The sequence below is a fragment of the Saccopteryx leptura genome, chromosome 7, assembly GCF_036850995.1.
Source record: "Saccopteryx leptura isolate mSacLep1 chromosome 7, mSacLep1_pri_phased_curated, whole genome shotgun sequence".
NCBI lineage: Eukaryota > Metazoa > Chordata > Mammalia > Chiroptera > Emballonuridae > Saccopteryx > Saccopteryx leptura.
This window is the reverse complement of record NC_089509.1, coordinates 17955183-17975718: the sequence shown is the minus strand read 5'-3', so window position 1 is coordinate 17975718 and position 20536 is coordinate 17955183. Positions and strand designations below refer to the sequence as shown.

General features: G+C 41.9%; 1 protein-coding gene, 1 long non-coding RNA gene and 1 other non-coding gene across 3 annotated transcripts in view; 1 reads left to right on the top strand and 2 right to left on the bottom strand.

The window, feature by feature from the left end:
• The window catches only part of ACMSD (aminocarboxymuconate semialdehyde decarboxylase), an 82586-nt gene extending 74374 nt beyond the window's left edge, over window positions 1-8212 (bottom strand). The window contains exon 1 of the mRNA XM_066345987.1: window positions 8040-8212. Coding sequence (XP_066202084.1) covers window positions 8040-8166 — 127 coding nt within the window. The 5' untranslated portion in view covers window positions 8167-8212. The remainder of the gene's footprint in view (window positions 1-8039) is intronic.
• Window positions 1-20159, top strand: part of LOC136378787 (uncharacterized) — an 82345-nt gene extending 62186 nt beyond the window's left edge. The window contains exon 3 of the long non-coding RNA XR_010746637.1: window positions 20014-20159. This is a non-coding gene — a long non-coding RNA (uncharacterized lncRNA). The remainder of the gene's footprint in view (window positions 1-20013) is intronic.
• LOC136379185 (U6 spliceosomal RNA) lies at window positions 1313-1419 on the bottom strand. The gene has a single exon (XR_010746682.1). It is a non-coding gene; the product is annotated as a U6 spliceosomal RNA (small nuclear RNA).
• Window positions 20160-20536: the final 377 nt, after the last annotated feature.

Here is a 20536-nt window from a genome sequence, read left to right as displayed (position 1 = left end):
CGTAACCACCACACTCTTATCAATGTCTCTTAGTTTCACTATTATGTCCCACCTACGTATGGAATAATACAGTTCTTGGTTTTTTCTGATTTACTTATTTCGCTTCGTATCATGTTATCAAGATCCCACCATTTTGCTGTAAATGTTCCGATGTCATCATTTCTTATGGCTGAGTAGTATTTCATAGTGTATATGTGCCACATCTTCTTTATCCAGTCATCTATTGATGGGCTTTTTGGTTGTTTCCATGTCCTGGACACTGTGAACAATGAATGCTGCAATAAACATGGGGCTGCATGTGTCTTTACGTATCAATGTTTCTGAGTTTTTGGGATATATACCCAGTAGAGGGATTGCTGGGTCATAAGGTAGTTCTATTTTCAGTTTTTTGAGGAACCACCATACTTTCTTCCATAATGGTTGTACTACTTTACATTCCCACCAACAGTGTATGAGGGTTCCTCCAACATTTGCTATTACCTGTCTTGCTAATGACAGCTAATCAAACAGGTGTGAGGTGGTATCTCATTGCCGTTTTGATTTGCATTTCTCTAATAGCTAAAGAAGATGAGCATCTTTTCATATATCTGTTGGCCATTTGTATTTCTTCCTGGGAGAAGTGTCTATTCATATCCTCTTCCCATTTTTTTATTGGATTGTTTGTTTGTTTGTTGTTGAGTTTTATGAGTTCTTTGTATATTTTGGATATTAGGTCCTTATCTGAGCTGTTGTTTGAAAATATCATTTCCCATTTAGTTGGCTTTCTGTTTATTTTGTTATCAGTTTCTCTTGCTGAGCAAAAACTTCTTAGTCTGATGTAGTCCCATTCATTAATTTTTGCCTTCACTTCTCTTGCCTGTGGAGTCAAATTCATAAAATGTTCTTTAAAACCCAGGTCCATGAGTTGAGTACCTATGTCTTCTTCTATGTACTTAATTGTTTCAGGTCTTATGTTTAGATCTTTGATCCATTTTGAGTTAATTTTTGTACAGGGGGAGAGACTGTAGTCCAGTTTCATTCTTTTGCTGTGGCTTTCCAGTTTTCCCAGCACCATTTATTGAAGAGGCTTTCTTTTCTCCATTGTGTGTTGTTGGCCCCTTTATCAAAAATTATTTGACTATATATATGTGGTTTTATTTCTGGACTTTCTATTCTGTTCCATTGGTCTGAGTGTCTATTTTTCTGCCAATACCATGCTGTTTTGATTGTCGTGGCCCTATAATAGAGTTTGAAGTCAGGTATTGTAATGCCCCCAGCTTCATTCTTTTTCCTTAGGATTGCTTTGGCTATTCGGGGTTTTTTATAGTTCCATAAAAATATGGAACGCTTCACGAATTTGCATGTCATCCTTGCGCAGGGGCCATGCTAATCTTCTCTGTATCGTTCCAATTTTAGTATATGTGCTGCCGAAGCGAGCACTGTAACTTTACTTTTAAATGATAGAAAGAGCCCATTCTTTGGGGGGAGGGGATTTTTCTGAAGTTAGAAACAGGGAGGCAGTCCGAGAGACTCCCGCATGTGCCTGACCCGTATCCACCCAGCATGCCCACCAGGGGGCGATGCTCTGCCTATCTGGGGCGTCGCTTCGTTGCAGCCAGAGCCATTCTAGCACCTGAGGCGGGAGGTCATGGAACCATCCTCAGCACCCAGGCCAATTTTATTGCTCCAATGGAGCCTTGGCTGCAGGAGGGGAAGAGAGAGATAGAGAAAAAGGAGAGGGGAAGGGTGGAGAAGCAGATGGGCGCTTCTCCTGTGTGGCTGGGCCAGGAATCGAACTGGGGACTTCTACACACTGGGCCGACGCTCTACCGCTGAGCCAACCAGCACCAGCCAAGGCCAAAAGAGTCCATTCTTTTTTTTTTTTTAAGAGTCCATTCTTCATATGTGTTTTACCTCTCATTGTCTTTTTCTTTCACTCATTGATTCATGCATTTAACAAACATTTATTGAGAATTACTATGTGCAGATGATATAAGGTTGAATAAGATACAATGATAACCATACTGAAATAGATAATTGTACACAGCCCTAAGTGTGAGGAAAGACAGAGGAAGTCATTTTCACAGAGGGTTGTCAGAGCAGTTTGAGAAGGGCTTTCACTGGAGTATAAAGTGGGGCTCATGTTCTTACCTCTAAAGAGAGCCTGGAACAAAGCAGCCCTTCACTGTTCCATGTTTAACCTTTCCTATTCCCAGAAAGCTGAAAACGTTCAAAGGACCCAGGCCCCTGGCAAGCCTTGAACCTGCTTTGGGATGTTCCCTTGAGCTCAGTTTCTATAATACAGGGACAAAGTAGTTTTTAAAAGGCTTCCCACTAAGGTATCCAGATAGATTCTGGATAAAGTATAACATACTTTTAAATGTTGCTTAGCTTGAAAGAAAATGAAATCTTCAAGATAATGAAAAAAAAAGTTTTATGAGCTAAAACTGAATGAGTGAGTTTTAAACTGCCATGGAGGCACATACCAATTCCCAGAGTGAGCAATTTTAGAGCACTTCCTATGGGCCAGGCACTATTCTAACATTTTACTCATATCAGTTCATTAAACAACTATTACTAACATTCATTTTGTAGAAGAGAAACTGAAGCACAGAAAAGTTAGGCAGCTTGCCTGTGGTCACACAATAAGTAGTAGAGCCAGAAGTTGAACCCAGGCAGTATGGATGTAGAATCTTAGAGCTTTGAGGGTTAATATTCCACAGGAGAGTGAAAGATCATACCATGCACTTGTTCAAAGCTGAGACTCCGTCATTAAGCTAGAATTCTTGAAGGGGTCAACTCTCTACTGAAAAAGTAGACTAGAAAAATATCCACGGGTCAACAAAGGGAGTCTGTAAGGAAATCTTCTCCACTATGGTGAGAAGAATAGAAGAAAAAGAAGAGAAGAAATAATAGTTTTCTTTGAGAAGTACTGTCCATAGACACCTACTGAAAATTTTAGCTAAGGTACCAGGTTGGTAATGTTCAACTACTCCCTCCTCACCCATACCCAGAAAAAAAAATGCAAATCCCTTTTGAAGGAAATCATTTCAGCTAAGTACCCTTTGTATGCCACAGATTAAGGCTAACAAAATATTGGCTTATAATAAAAAATTCTATGTACATGAGAAAAAAAGCCATCATGAGTGAGTGTCCAGAGAAATAATAGATTTAAACCTCTAAGGACATGTACACTGAAGTTATTAAATATGGAATATAAATGTATTATATATGAAGTGTTTTAAAAGTAAAAATTTAAAAATTAACCAAGATATTATCAAATGATTGGTCAAACTTGAAAAAGAACAAAATAGAGCTTTAATAAATGAAGCCATAGTAATTTAAATTAGAAACTCAATGGATGTGTCAAACAATGGGATAGACCTAGTTGAAAGGAAGTTAATAAACTGGAAGAGAATTGAGATTGAGCATATGTAAAAGTGCCACAAAGTACAAACTATAAAATAAGAAAATCTAAAAGGAGTCTAACTGAAGCGCTAAAAAAAGAGGAGAGAGATATTCCAAGAGATTATAGCTGAGAATTTTTCAGACCTGATTAACTGAGCCAACAGATCCAAGACTCAAAACCTAGATCAGGAAAGACTAACAAAAAGAACTCCTGGCCCTGGCTGGTTGGCTCAGTGGTAGAGTGTCAGCCTGGCGTGCAGAAGTCCCGGGTTCAATTCCCGGCCAGGGCACACAGGAGAAACGCCCATCTGTTTCTCCACCCCTCCCCCTCTCCTTCCTCTCTGTCTCTCTCTTCCCCTCCCGCAGCCAAGGCTCCATTGGAGCAAAGATGGCCCGGGCACTGGGGATGGCTCCTTGGCCTCTGCCCCAGGCGCTGGAGTGGCTCTGGTCGCAACAGAGCAACGCTCCCAAGGGGCAGAGCATTGCCCCCTGGTGGGCAGAGCATCGCCCCCTGGTGGGCGTGCCAGGTGGATCCCGGTCGGGCGCATGCGGGAGTCTGTCTGACTGTCTCTCCCCGTTTCCAGCTTCAGAAAAATACAATAAATAAATAAATAAATAAAAGAAAAATTGAAAGAAAAAAAAAAAAGAACTCCATGGCTAGAAACCTTATGACAAAACTACAGAATACTTAAAATAAAGATTAGATCTGATAAACCGCTAGAGATAAAAAGAGAATGCCCTCAGAACTCAGTAATTAGACTGACAGCTATCTTCTTACAGCAATGGTGAGAGCCTTAGGACAATAGAAAATACTGTCAAAAGGCTGAGAGACATTATAATGCTTCACTACTTCCTCCCCACCCATATCCAGAAAAAGAAAATGCACATTCTTTCTGGAAGAAATTATTCCAACTGAGTCCCCTCACTGTGCCACAGATTAATCTTGAATTATGTACCTTGTAAAATTTTACTTTAACAATGAGGGAGAAGTAAAGATATTATGAAATAAAAACTGAGTTTGCTACCAGAAGACCCTCTCATGTAAGGAATTTCTAATAATGTACAGGCATGCTTTGAAGATATTGTAAGTTCTGTTCCAGATCACAGCAATAAGTGAAAATCAAAATAAAGTGAGCCACATAAATATTTCGGTTTCCCAGTGCATATAAAGTTATGTTTACACTATATTGTAGTTTATTAAGTGTGCAAGAGCATTATGTCTAAAAAAAAACAATGTACATAACTTAATTTAAAAATATTTTATTGCCGGACCCTGGCCAGTTGGCGCAGCAGTACAGCGTTGGCCCAGTGTGTGGATGTCCCGGGTTCGATTCCCAGCCAGGGCACACAGGGGAAGTGCCCATCTGCTTTTCCAAACTTCCCCTCTCTTTTCTCTCTACCTCTCTCTTCCCCTCCTGCAGCCAAGGCTCCATTGGAGCAAAGTTGGCCTGGGTGCTGAGGATGGCTCCATGGCCTTGGCCTCAGGTGCTAGAATGGCTCCTGTTGCAATACTCCAGATGGACAGAGCATCGCCCCCTAGTAGGCTTGCCGGGTGGATTTCAGCTGGGAGCATGCAGGAGTCTGTCTTTCTGCCTCCCCACTTCTCACTTCGGGGAAAAGAAAAAAAAAGAAACAAATATATATTATTGCCGAAAACATGCTAACTACCATCTGAGTTTTCAGTGAGTCTTAATCTTTTTGCTGGTGGAGGGTCTTGCCTTCAATGTATAAAAAACAGTATCTGTGAAGGACAATGAGTGAAGCCCAATAAAATAAGGTCTGCCTACACTCCAGAAAGAAGGATAAATGCTCCCAGAAATAAGGTCTGAAAAATAAGATAGAGTGGGGAGCAAAGGAACTGGTAATCATATAAGTAAATCTAAATAATAGTAAATATTTAAAACAGTAATAATAACACCTATTTTAAGAAGTTGAGGCACTACTAGCCAATGATAGTCCAGCCATACTCTTGGCTTTTCTCTGTAAGGAATATTCACCTGACACTGAATCTTATAATTTTAACATCTTTTGCAATCTGGATAAGCTGAGAATTTCCTAAATCGCCAAGTCCTGTTTTTTATTCTTACCAAGATTTCAAGCTATCTTTTTCCTCTTGCACTTTACTGTAAGCAGCAAGAAGGAACTGGGATGAACCTTTAACACTTTGCTTGGACATCTCCTCAGCTAAATATCCTCAGCTAAATATTTCATCACTTACACGTTCTGATTTCCATACAACTGGGGGACACACTATTGAGCTAAGTTTGCTGACACTCTACAGTGTGTCCATAAAGTCATGGTGCACTTTTGACCGGTCACAGGAAAGCAACAAAAGACGATAGAAATGTGAAATCTGCACCAAATAAAAGGAAAACCCTCCCAGTTTCTGTAGGATGATGTGGCAGCATGTGCACATGCGCAGATGATGACGTAACCCCGTGTATACAGCGGAGCAGCCCACAGCCAGGCCAGTCGAGATGTGGACGGTACAGAGGAAAGTTCAGTGTGTTCTGTGGCTCGCTAAATTCGAATCCGTGACCAAAGTGCAATGTGAATATCAGCGCGTTTATAACGAAGTGCCACCACATAGGAATAACATTACTTGGTGGACTAAGCAGTTGAAGGAAACTGGTAGTTTGGTGGAGAAACCCCGTTCTGGTAGGCCATCAGTCAGTGACGAGTCTGTAGAGGCTCTATGGAATAGCTACCTAAGGAGACCTAAAAAATCTGTGCGTGAGCCCACAGCAAACTGTATTAAATAGGTATGAAACTGGGAGAGTTTTCCTTTTATTTGGTGCAGATTTCACATTTCTATTGTCTTTTGTTGCTTTCCTGTGACCGGTCAAAAGTGCATCATGACTTTATGGACACACTGTATAACAAAGATCTCTTTTTTTCACTTCCTTTCATGTTTCTCATTTCCTTCTGGGCCCTCATCAACAGTTTCTTTAACATGCATCTGTCTCCCAATAGTCTGATCAGGCACGCTAAGATTTTTTCTATCATGTACCTCAAAGTTCTTCCAACCTCTGCCCACTGCCCAATTCCAAAGCCACTTTTGCATTTTTATGTACTCATTACTGCAGCAGGCCACTTTCCAGTACCAAAATCTGTATTAGTTTTCAAATGCTGCTGTAACAAGTTACTATAGACTTAGTGGTTTAAACTGACACAAATTTATTTTCTTATAGTTCTGGAAGTAAGAAGTCTACAGTGGGTCAGTAGGGCTGGATTCCTGAGAAAGGCTCTAGAAAAAACTCTGTTTCTTTGCCTTTTCTAGCTTCTAAGGACTGTGCACGTGCTTGGCTCAGACCCTGTCCTCCATGTTCAAAGCCAGCAGTGTAGCGTATTATAGTCCTTCTCTCTGCTTCTATCATCATATTATCATCTTCTTTTGATCCTGACCTCCCCATCTCTCTCTTATAAGGACTCAGGTAATGAAAATGGATCCACCCAGATAACTCAAGATAATTCCCCCATTTCAAGATTCTTAACATCAGCATATACATATAGTTTTTTATCAGTGAAAGGAAGAGAGGCAGAGAGACAGAATCCCGCATGTGCCCTCACTGGGATCCACCCAGCAAGCCCACTAGGGTATGATGCTCTGCTCATCTGGGGATTTGCTCCATTGCTCAGCAACCGAGCTCTTCTTAGCACCTGAGGCAGAGGCCACGGAGCCATCCTCAGCACCCAGGGCTAACTCGCTCTAATAGAGCCATGGCTGCAGGGGGGAGGGGAGAGAAAGAGAGAGGAGGAAGAGAGAGAGGAGTGGAGAAGCAGATGGCTGCTTCTCCTGTGTGTCCTGACTGGGAATCAAACCGGGACATCCACATGCTGGGCCGATGCTCTATCACTGAGTCAACCAGCATGCCCCTAATCATATTTTCAAAGCATTTTCACAGGTCTGGAGATTAGAATGTAAACATCTTTGAGTCCACAATTAGTCATGATAAAACTTCCAAAGCAACTACAAAAGAATACACAGAGGTTGTGTAGCTTCCCATCTAGATAAGTGAAAAATGGAATAAGAAAAAATGTAAATTTTAAAAGAAGTCAATAAAGTAAAAACAAAAACATAAAAATATAGACCAATGGCACAAAACCACATGGTAGAAATAAAAAAAACCCCAAAACCCTGCTATATGTTGTTTATAAGAAACACATTTCAACTATAAGGATACAGGAAATGTGAAAGTGAAAGGGTAAGAGAAAACAAAAGAAGCTACTTTTAACCCAAAGTAAGTCATGACGGCTGTGACTACCATAACTGCTTCAGAGCAGTCCAAATAGAAGACTGCAAAACAAATTCATTATTAGGGCAAAGAAGACCGCTAACTATATCATAATATATTTCTCTCAATTTCTGAAAGGTCAATCAAATAAAAATTACCTGCAGGGAGCTGCAGAGGACTAGGGAGCCACTAAAGCACGTCACACACATTCTGAAAGAGAAAGGGAACGTTTCAAGCTCCAGCCTGCCCACAGAACTCTAAGCCATTTTACCACAGGGTCATTCAAGCTACAACTGTCTCCTAGTCCTAACATTTCTTCTCTCTCTTTCTGCTTTGACCCGTCTAGGGAGGCAGCTCAAACTCAGGGAGAAGGGGAAATGCCAGTTGGTAAAGGAGAAGAAAGATTTATGTGCCCACCTTGAGAGAGAAAGGCTTTACCTTCTCTTAGAACAAAAGCAGCTCCATTTTGCCCCTCTTCATGCCCATTTTCACTAGGACTTTGCAGATCACAGTGACCACAGTCTAATCCAAGAGGAACGGACATGGTTGAAAGACTCAAAGGCTGTAAACACTTTTCTGGTGTTCCTGGAACCAACTAACAGCAGACTGAGCCACCTGAATTCCAAGGAGCAGAAAAAGTTTTATCAGTTCCCTAGCAACAGGCACATCAGCAAAAACTCTATAAAGATCCCAGACTCCCTCCTATCGAGCTTGACACCTTTTGTGGCTTCAGCCCATCTGCACCCCGATGTGCTAATCAAGTCCATTGTTTTACCTCTCTTGGCCTCATGCGATTCTCTCTGGGAACCTAACACCTTTCAATGAGGATTGACGAGATTTTAAATATTCAATATATTATGTTGGCCATCTTTACTTTTTGACTAAGACTGGTTTGCAATTTAAAGTAGACTTACAAATTTTTATTATCTAAAAATAAATTGAAATGTAATGGAGACTGCATGGGTTTTCATACAGAGGGAGGAGAAAGACCACCTTACCCAAGCAGTATTGGGGGAAAGTGGGAGATTAAAATATTGCATATGCAGCCTCATCCAAGAAGACAGCAATGCTTTTATTTTTGCTTATAAACAAAGGCAAACTTTTTGGCTAACTGGGCAGGAGTTTACAGGGTCCTCGTGAGCAAACAGATAACACTTTTGGTTCCCACTACAGAACTCAGGAAAGTGACAATAAAAAGGAATCTTGTATAAGAGCTCATCGCCACATGAGTTAAAATAAAAAAATGAATTATAAATCAGATGAGCTTTATACTGGCATTTCTTTGTGGGAAAAGACAAGATATCCTTAAATTATTCAATAGTTGGATTGTATAAAAGTAAAAAGCGGTAGAGCGTCGGCCTGGCGTGCGGGGGACCCGGGTTCAATTCCCGGCCAGGGCACATAGGAGAAGCTCCCATTTGCTTCTCCACCCCCCACCCTTCTTCCTCTCTGTCTCTCTCTTCCCCTCCCGCAGCCAAGGCTCCATTGGAGCAAAGATGGCCCAGGCGCTGGGGATGGCTCCTTGGCCTCTGCCCCAGGCGCTAGAGTGGCTCTGGTCGCTGCAGAGCAATGCCCCGGAGGGGCAGAGCATCGTTGCCCCTGGTGGGCGTGCCGGGTGGATCCCGGTCAGGTGCATGCGGGAGTCTGTCTGACTGTCTCTCCCCGTTTCCAGCTTCAGAAAAGTACAAAAAAAAAAAAAAAAAGTAAAAAATGGTTTAGATTAAATCTGAATAGCTCCTTCCTGGACCTGATCTGATGGCTACGAATCAGCTTAAATATGAAGGGTAAACCCTATCTCTACTGCTTATTAGCTAGATGGCCTTGGGGAAGTTAAGTAGTCTGTCTGTAGCACAGGGATGATAACAGGACTGATCTCATCAAGTTATTGAAGTATTAACCTGAGTGATATAAAACGATCAGCTATGAATTAAACCATGACACATAATCTAATTATTTCTTCGTCTACCATATCCAAAGTCTGGCAGGAAATCTGGTATTAGTCAGTTCGAGGGACCTTCTCCCTCTTTCTTGGATTATATAAGAAGCCTGGTGTTTGTGATCCATGACTATGGCGTGGGGACCTGCTCTCTGGTAGCCACCATGATTGTGTTTCTCCTTGGCCAGGCCTGTGTGACCCACTTGATGATGGGCAGCTTGACAGTTGAAAGGACCAATCCTAGGGGCCCCATCTACTCCTCTTCTTGTGTTTTCTCTCAGTAGATGACAAGTTAAACTTCTCTCTCTCTCTCTTTCTCTCTCTCCCTCAGTCTTGTTTCCCTCCAGCCTCACTTTCAGGCCTTCACCATCTCTCTCCAGGATTGTTTAACTAGCCCATGAATGGTTCCTGACTCCATTCTTGTCCCATTGTAATCAAGTCCCAGGACCCTTGGCCAGTGTAATCTTTCTAAACCACAAAATGCTCCCATCTTTATCAAGCTTATGCTTTTCATGGGTTCTCATTGCTAAGTCCAAGCATGCGTGGGAAACAAGGCTCGTTTGTATTCATCCACCTCTTTTCTCTCTGTGCGTTGTCACTGAGCCCTGTGCCTCAACCACAGGGAATGCTTTGCGTCTCCCCAAATGTAATGTATTTCTCTTTTATCTGTATTTATGACTCTTTGACCTCTAATTACTGGAAGGACCTTTTTTCTGCCTTTCTTTCTGCCAAGTGTACACCTATCCATTACAGAACATTTAGCTTAAACATTTCTTCCTCCGTGAAGCCTCTCCTGACTATACCCATTACCAGATGGAAACAGGGGACCACCCCCTTCTGGAAGAGTAAGTTGGTGGCATGAGTGAGAAGGGATGACTTTGACAAGCTGTGAATGATTTCAACTTCATCTTCAAAGATAGCCGAGTCCCTTTCCCCTGGCCTCTGGCTTTCTGACACCCAGAGTTGCCTTTATCTCTTTTTTTCATGTTAAGACATAGGAGGCATAGAAAACAATGCTTAACACAGAGTAAGTGGTATGTAAGTGTTCGTCATTCTTTTTCATATTATTATTGTCATGTAGGGCCACCAGAATTTAGATAAAATGTCAAAAAAAATGTATGGTGTTGGGAAAACAGCTGTGTTAGGCTTGCTCGCTTGTACTTTGCCTGATTAGCGTGTGAGCAGGTGGCAGCACCACGTGTGTAGTCCATGGAAGGCTGCAGGTGCTTGCCCTCAGGGCAGGCTGTGGATTGCCTGCCCGCCACTGTGAGGGGCCATTTCTGCTGTTTGTTTGCCTGAGAAGTGGTTTTCCCACTTCTTCATAAGGACTTGTATTAGTAATTGAGAGGTATTATAGCAAAGTAGAGAAACTTACATTTTTTTCATACATTTGTACAAGGATACATCTGAAAATTTTGCAAACCCAACTAAGAATTCCAGGTATTATTATATGGATATAATAGGTGGTCCCCTGTTACCATCAGGTTTGGTGGGAGGAGAAGTTGGGATTGATAGCCCCACCCTGTATATTACCAATGGATGTGAACCACCCGAGGAGGCATGGAGACCAGAGTATAGCTGGAGGGTTAGCTCCCAGGAGGAATGGAGACCAGGAAACAGGTGGAAAGTTGTTCAGTGGGCAGGGAGTGATGGAGGGGGGAGTACAGTTAGAAGGTTAGTTTTATACAAGAGGATCCTCTCTCATTTTAAGGGTGAAGGGAAAGATGGAAGGATAGGAGGGGACTGTGATGTGTTGAACAAAAGACAATTAACCATCAAGAACTACTATTATCTTGCGGCTTTTTTTTTTTTTTTTTTTAGAGAGACAGAGAGTCAGAGAGAGGGACAGATGGGGACAGACAGACAGGAAGGGAGAGAGATGAGAAGCATCAATTATTTGTTGCAGCACCTTAGTTGTTCATTGATTGCTTTCTCATATGTGCCTTGACCGGGGGCTATAGCAGAGCAAGTGACCCCTTACTCAAGCCAACTACCTTGGGCTCAAGCCAGCGACCATGGGGTAATGTCTATGATCCTATGCTCAAGCCGGATGAACCCGTACTCAAGCCAGTGACCTCAGGGTTTCAAACCTGGATCCTCCGTGTCATAGTTTGATGCTTTGGTCAGGCAATATCTCTGGTCTTTTTAAGGTAGGAAGTGAGGTCATCTACTGAGACAGGGTTAAAGATTTTAAAAGAAAGAAATAGCTTTAAAATGACATTTGAGTTGCTTGCTAGGAGTTGAACAGCAGCATTAGGATTACAGTGTAGTAAATTTTAAAAATGTTTAATGATCTTGGGCGGGTAGCTTGGTTGGCTATAGCATTGTCCCAATATGCCAAGGTTGTGGGGTCAATCCCTGGACAAGACACATGCAAGAATAAACCAATGAACGCATAAATATGTGGAACAACAAATTAATGCTTCTCTCTCTCCTCCCTTCTTCTCTCTCTAAAATCAATAAGTAATTTTTAAAAAAGAATGTTTAATGGACAACCACCTGAAACACACAAAAGAATTTTTTTAGTCCAGAATAAAATGTAGGCCTTGGCCAGTTGGCTCCGTGGTAGAACTTCTGCCCAGTGTGTGAATGTCCTGGGTTCGAATCCCAGTCAGGACACACAGGAGAAGCGCCCATCTGCTTCTCCACTCCTCCTCCCCCTCTCTCTTCTCCTCCCTGCCTGCAGCCAAGGCTCAATTAGAGCAAGTTGGTCCCAGGTACTGAGTTGGCCCTGGGTGCTGAGGATGGCTTTGTGGTCTCTGCCTCAGGTGCTAAAAAATGGCTCTGGTTGCAATGAAGCAACAGCCTAGATGGGCAGAGCATTGCCCCCTAGTTAGTTGGCTTGGTGGATCCTGGCTGGGTGAATTTAGAAGTCTGTCTCTGCATCCCCTCCTATCACTAAAAAAATTTTTTTAAAAAAAAGAAGAAAATGTGCCAAAATGCACACTATGTTTCTAATAGAGGAGCAAGCTTCTGAATGAATTTTTATCTCTGTATTTTCAAAATATTTTATAATGAAGTTATTATATTCTGATAATTAGAAAGTTTTAAAAATATATATTTAAAAAGAATTTGTGATGTGTTAAATTGTCAGTGTTTTCAAAAGTCACCATAACTGATGTCATCTTTGACCATGAAACACAATGGCTTGTCTTCTCTAAGCAGCTTTATCATAGGTTAATCAATGTTTCATCTCACACTGATTGACACAATACAGCTTACCTATTTGCTGCAATGATTAAGTCAATCATCTTACAGCAACACTCATTTGATTCCAGTAGAAATATAGATTTTTAATTAACTGCAGGACTAAAGAATTAAGATTGAAGCCAAGATTTCCCATGATTACATTAGCACTTGCCAGAGCAGAGTAACCTAAGAAGGTTCAGTACTCGTAGAAAGAGCTATGCCTACTGGGACTCGGGAAAGATGATTGGCTCATTCTAAATTAGATTTATAAGTGTCAGCCTAAAAGCTAGTCCACTTAAATTTTATTCATATTTTTTTTTGCTATAATTTGAATCAGAGATCAGCTCCCTCTTTAATTAAGCCTCTTCACTCACTATTGCCATAATTAATGCCTAATTCAGAAATGAGGTAGTAGGCATTTTCATAATGGGGGATTACAGTATGTGCTAGTCACTCATAATGGCATGCTAGGGTTATCAATCATTGCACTTTCTTACAGTGCTATGGAGAGGAGAAACAGAAATAACTGAATGATAAATCTATCACCTGAAGTGTGTTTTAAAAAGAATGAATTCGGCCCTGGCCGGTTGGCTCAGCGGTAGAGCGTCGGCCTGGCGTGCGGGGGACCTGGGTTCGATTCCCGGCCAGGGCACATAGGAGAAGCGCCCATTTGCTTCTCCACCCCCACCCCCTCCTTCCTCTCTGTCTCTCTCTTCCCCTCCCGCAGCCAAGGCTCCATTGGAGCAAAGATGGCCCGGGCGCTGGGGATGGCTCTTTGGCCTCTGCCCCAGGCGCTAGAGTGGCTCTGGTCGTGGCAGAGCAATGCCCCGGAGGGGCAGAGCATTGCCCACTGGTAGGCAGAGCGTTGCCCTGGTGGGCGTGCCGGGTGGATCCCGGTTGGGCGCATGCGGGAGTCTGTCTGACTGTCTCTCCCCGTTTCCAGCTTCAGAAAAATACAAAAAAAAAAAAAGAAAAAAAAAAAGAATGAATTCTACCCTAGACTTATTCAGAGCTCTGATGATAGAAAATAATAATAACTTATCTTGTGAGGTTGAGGATGGGTTGGGCAAGACCAGTCATTCTCACTCTTAAACTCCAAATAGTAATCACGTGGGGAAACTTAAAAATACTGCTCTGTCCTCCCCCTCAGGCCCTGCCCCTACTCCCCCTGTCCAGGGAGGCTTAATTAAATTTGAATTCATAAACAACAAATAATACTTTTAGTATAAGTATATCCCAAATATTGCATGACACGTATATACACTTAAAAACCATTATTTCTCTGAAATTCAAAATTAACTTTGTGTCCTGTATTTTTACTTGCTAAATCTGACAGCTCTTCTGATCCCCATCAGATTCAGAATTAACAGAGCTGGTCAAAGTCCCTCAGGTGATTTTAATGTGCACCAAAATTAAGTAACATGGGCTAGACCTTAAAAGGCCTTCTCTATGGACAAGTTGGCAGGAGGCAAATTAAAAACAGGAGGGAGAAGGATGGGAAAGGACTGTTAGGATAGCTGAGTAGAACCCTTCACATGTGTCATTTCTACTTGATTTCTCTGGTTAAAGAAAATCGTATGCCCACACATGACTTCTAGCGGAGCAGGTAATGCAATCTTATCATTTGCTTAGAAGGAGAGTCAGAATATTTACTCAAATGGCAGCATAGATGCTGAAACTATTAACAGAACAACAACAACAACAGAAAGAGAACAGCATGCAGATGGCATGAGAACATGGAGCAGTCAATGAGAAAAACCCCGACTGGTTGGCTGGTAGTGGCAAGAGTAGTTCAAGAAAGAAGTATATATGAACAGAGCCATATGACTGTTAATTCTGATTGATGATGATTGTTGACGTTGCTTTTGGTCCTGAACACATCTAAGGTTGTTGCATTATGTTCTGGTCACCATAGATGTGTTAATATGACTGTTGCCATGTCCCTGTGAGATTCCCAAGATCCTTCTTCCCACGTATAAGCTCGTGAAGCCTTCTCTCATAGCATCACATTACCAAGTCACCACCAACAGAGTGTACCCCAGCAATTAAATATAATTTCAAAGTAACTTGAGTCTCCCACTTGTGTTTCTCAAACACCACGAAGGGACACATAGATCAAAATAAAACATCTTAAAATTTCTTTAAATATTTTTTTCCATATAAAGCCCATGGCCCCTTTTCTTCCCTAGCCCCAGCCTTTGGATTTCTATTATAGTTGTTCTTCTCCTTTTCCTTTTCTTCCAGTTGTGCATGACAAAATCCCAAAGGTCTGATTTAGCAAAACAGGGTTGGGGACCAGCCTGAGCAGGCCCAGCTAAATCCTCCGTGATGGTAGGAGAGGAAGATGCCTAGGCGTAATAACCTGACCCACTACAGCCTTGCTACAAACCCACAGGACCTTCTTGTGATCAACAGAGTTCAAACAACTTGGACATGGACTTCCATACCGGAAATGAATGACCTCTAAAGTGCAAAATATTTGTGCAGGACTTGAATATTCTGACAATGTTAACAACAAAAAGGAAAATAGTATATTTTTATCATTGCTCAACTGCTCATCTTTTTTTTTTTAATTTTTATTGATTTTTTTTTTTTTTTAGAGAAAGGAAAGGAGTGAGAGAGAGACAGGAACATCAGTCTGTTCCTGTATGTGCCCTGACTGGGGATCGAACTAGCAACTTCTGTGCTTCAGGACAATGCTCTAACCAACTGAGCCATCCAGCCAGGGCTCAACTGCTCATCTTTTAAATTTGATATATCCACAACATCCCAAGTGCACTGGAATTTTGGATATTGTCTAGTTGCTTACCCCACCCACTGTTTGCTTGAACTTACCATAAATTATGTAATTCTTTCTCCTTATTGTTTTGTCCTATTCACTGAGTGATTGCTTGGGCCTGAGACCTGAATTTTGTCCATCTCCTGGGATTGCTTTTGTGAACACTTCTAGGGGCAAGCAGTATTTCTCTTGGCTGAGAAGGAGGGCTCCCTCCTCTGGGCTGTGGACTTTTATTCTGTCTCTCCTCTGGTCTTAGCCCTTCCCGCAGGGTGAGGATTCCCAGGACCAAAAGACCATGCCCACCTTTAACTCTCTCTCTCACTATTTTTTTTTTTTTTTGTATTTTTCTGAAGCTGGAAACCGGGAGAGACAGTCAGACAGACTCCCGCATGCGCCCGACCAGGATCCACCCGGCACGCCCACCAGGGGCAATGCTCTGCCCACCAGGGGGCGATGCTCTGCCCCTCCGGGGCGTCGCTCTGCCGCGACCAGAGCCACTCTAGTGCCTGGGGCAGAGGCCAAGGAGCCATCCCCAGCGCCCGGGCCATCTTTGCTCCAATGGAGCCTTGGCTGTGGGAGGGGAAGAGAGAGACAGAGAGGAAGGGGGGGGGAGTGGAGAAGCAAATGGGCGCTTCTCCTATGTGCCCTGGCCGGGAATCGAACCCGGGTCCCCTGCACGCCAGGCCGACGCTCTACCGCTGAGCCAACCGGCCAGGGCCTCTCTCACTATTTAGATCACAGCCCTGAAATTCCCAGTGGCCGTGGGCCTGCTTCAAGGATCTGCGTGGGTCTTGTCCTGGTCTACTCTCCCAAGGACAGAATGTGGTATAGAATGCATATTCTTAGGCCCAAGGGGGGGCTTCGGGGGGAGTGTAAATGGGACTTGGACATGTGGGCCGAGAGTTGGAGGCCCACTGGCATGCAGGGGAACTAGAGGTGGGGAGAGAAAGGGCGGATTTATTGGCCAGGGACCAGAACTCTTTGCAATGTCATGTTTGGACACAGAACTTCTACAAAAATCCAAGACTTTTAACTTCAAACTTGGCCTTCCACATAGATCTGAAGGTGCATTTGTCAAGATAGGTAGATAGAATATATACTGTTCACAAAAATTAGGGGATATTTCAAAATGAATATGAAGCTCTAAAATATCCCCTAATTTTTGTGAGCAGTATATTTTATTTGACAGTGTCTTAGCTTGGCTTACAACTTATAGTCATAAATATAGAAGATAGACCCCTATTTATGTCCTTGCCCCAAACCCTGATCTGGCCTGTCAGGAAGGTAGAGAACTCAAGAGGCTGGGGATTAAAGATCTTGGCCTGGGAATAAAAGGAAGAACCTGTCAATCTAATTTCATGGTACAAACACTAATGAAACTAGTTTGACTACCTAAATTAAAAAAAAACTATTCCCCAAATCAAGTTCTCCCAAGCCTCATGGAACAGTTGGGCACATACAAAACTACAACAACAACAACAACAATAACAAAAAGATCATATTTCATTTAGCCAGCGTGGCTCTTCCTACTGTCTGTCAACATCTAGTATGTGATATGCTGTGTTGTGATATTAAGAGCACAGACATTGCAGACATGATTTCTAGGCTCTATTACCTGATGCTCATGAACATAGGCTTTGGAGTCAGAGATTCAACCTAGGAGGTCAGCTCTTCTGCTTAGAAGCATAGTGAACTTAAGCAAGTTTCAACCTTTCTGAGCTTCAGTTTCTTCATCTATAAATAGGATAAGGATCTTTAACTTACATGATTGTGATGGTTAACAAGAAAGTCCTGAAAGGGCCCAGCATATAATATGGGCTAAATTAGGGTAACTGATGCCATAATGGCAGTTTACTTTTATTGCTACTATTATAATTAATTGTTGTGCTACCTCAGACCAGTGAATTACTTCAACTCATTTAAAAATTAATTAGAAAAATTGAGTAGTGGCCCTGGCAGGTTGGTTCAGTGGTAGAGTGTCATCCCAACATGGATGTCCCAGGTTTGATTCCTGGTCAGGGTACACAGGAAAAGCACCCATCTGCTTCTCTTCCCCTCTCCCTCTTGCCTCTCTCTTTCTCTCTCTCTATCTCTATCTCTGTCTTCCTCTCCTACAGCCATGGCTTGATTGGAGTGAGTTGGCCCCAGGTGCTGAGGATGGCTCCATGGCCTTTGCCTCGGTGCTAAAAAGAGTTTGGTTGCTAAGCAATGGAGCAACGCCCTGGATAGAGCATCGTCCCCCAGTGTGCTTGCCAGGTGGATCCCAGTCAGGGTACATGCAGGAGTCTGTCTCTGCCTCCTCTCTTTTCACTGAATAAAAAAAAAAAAAAAAAGAAAGAAACAAAAACAGGGTAGCACAGTCATGTAGTAAAAAATCAGATATGAAAAGATATATTGAAAATCTTTCTCCCATCCCTGTCACCATTAACCTCATTCTATAGGTAACCACTTTTGTTAGTTTTTGTGTATTCTCACAGTATTTCTTTATTTAAATATAAGCAAATATGATTATATTTTTATATTTTCCTTTTCATACATAAAAGATAGCATGCTATATATACTTTTGTGGACTGTGTTTTGGTTCACTTAATATATTTTAGAGATGATTTCATGTTAGTATATGGAGAACTTCCTTATGTTTTTTTCATAGCTGCATAGTATTCTACCATGGAATTTATTTCATTATGTGCATAGGAATAAACAGTTGGATTGTTTCCAATATTTTGCTCTAATGAACAGTGCTGCTGTGAATAAACTTGAATCAGTGTGTCATTTCATGTAAGTAGGTAAGTCTGTAGGATTGGGGTAAGTGGAGTAAATGCGTTGGTGATTTTGATAATGCTAAAGTCCTCCATGGAGGTTACACCATTTTATACATCCTCCAGGATATGAGGTTTAAGTCATGTAGACTTTTCATTCATTTACATCAGTTAAATGGGACAATAATGATGCCCAACTGTATCAGTTTACGATTGCTGCTATAATACATTACCACAAACTTACTTGTTTTAAACAGCACAAATTTGCATAATGCTGCAATGAACAAGTGCCCATCATTATATGAGTTGATAAAAAGCTGTGGTACATTTATACAATGGAATACTACACAGACTTAAAAAAGAAGGAAATCTTACCTTTTGCAACAGCATGCATGGACCTGGAGATGATTATGCTAATTGAAATAAGCCTGTCAGAGAAAGACAACTACCATATGAGCTCACTCATATGTGGAATCTAATGAACAAATTATACTGATAAACAAAATAGAAATAGTGATATGGATACATAGAACAGACTGTGAAGAGAGGGGGTTTGGGGGACTGGATAATAGAAAGTGAAAGATTATGCAAAAGAACCCATATATATATAACACATGACACAGACAACAGTCTGGTGATAGCCAGAGGGAAAGGGGTGTGGGGGGCAGGTGGAGGTGGGCATGTTTTATTTCTAAATGAAGAAAATGCATCTGCCCATTTCTTTCTTTCTTTTTTTTTTTTTTTTTTTTACAGAGACAGAGAGTGAGTCAGAGAGAGGGATAGACAGGGACAGACAGACAGGAACAGAGAGAGAGATGAGAAGCATCAATCATTAGTTTTTTGTTGCACGTTGCAACACCTTTGTTGTTCATTGATTGCTTTCTCATATGTGCCTTGACCGCAGGCCTTCAGCAGACCAAGTAACCCCTTGCTTGAGCCAGTGACCTTGGGCTCAAGCTGGTGAGCTTTTGCTCAAACCAGATGAGCCCGCATTCAAACTGGCGACCTCAGGGTCTCGAACCTGGGTCTTCCGCATCTCAGTCCGACGCTCTATCCACTGTGCCACCGCCTGGTCAGGCTCTACCCATTTCTTATAAACAATTCTTTTTTTTTTTTTAATTTTTTTAAATTTCTTTTTACTTATTCATTTTTAGGGAGGAGAGAGAGAAGGAGAGAGAGAGACAGAGAGAGAGAAGGGGGGAGGAGCTGGAAGCATCAACTCCCATATGTGCCTTGACCAGGCAAGCCCAGGGTTTTGAACCGGCGACCTCAGCATTTCCAGGTCGACGCTTTATCCACTGCGCCACCACAGGTCAGGCTCTGCCCATTTCTTAAAAGAAAAAAAAGATAACATTATACTGAGTGAAATAAGTAAATCAGAAAAAACTAAGAACTTTATGATTCCATACATAGGTGGGACGTAAAAATGAGACTCAGAGACATGGACAAGAGTGTGAATGGTTACTGGGGTGGGGGGATGGAGGAAGGAGAGGGAGGGGGTGGGGGTAGGGGAGGGACACAAAGAAAACCAGTTAGAAGGTGACAGAAAACAATTTGACTTTGGGTGAGGGGTATGCAACATAATCAAATGTCAAAATAACCTGGAGATGTTTTCTCTGAACATATGTACCCTGATTTATCAATGTTACCCCATTAAAATTAATTAAAAAGAAAAAAGATTTTCGATTTCAAAGAAACATGCAGATAGTCTGTCCCACTTTTTTCTAGGCTCATGTCGCTGAGTCATATGTCCATGGACTAAGAAACAGACCGGAATAAAGCTGTGAATACACAGCAGAGAAGAACTCTGTTTCTATGACTTGAATGGAAGCAACTATTACAGGAGAAATTGGAAGCAACAGCACCTCTGGGAAAAATGCTGTATGTACCTACCTCTTATCTGCCTATCTAGGTTTTCACCATGGGGTTTTCTTACTTCTCATCACGTCCCAAATATAAATGTCCTTTCATTATACAGACAATGACTGACCAAGCCTGACTTCTAAATACCTTAACTTTGCTGGGGATAGGAAATTTTGGATAGTGATAAAATAGATGAGTTCTGAGGTCTGCAGACTTGGGCTTGAAACCCAATTCCAATAAAAAATTATCTTAAGTAAAGTATTTAACCTCCCTAGACTTGCCATTATTATTATTATTATTATTATTATCGAGTGGATAATGATAGTACTGCTCTCACAGAATGAACTTAAAGATTAAATGATATAACATTTGTAATGTGGATGGCATA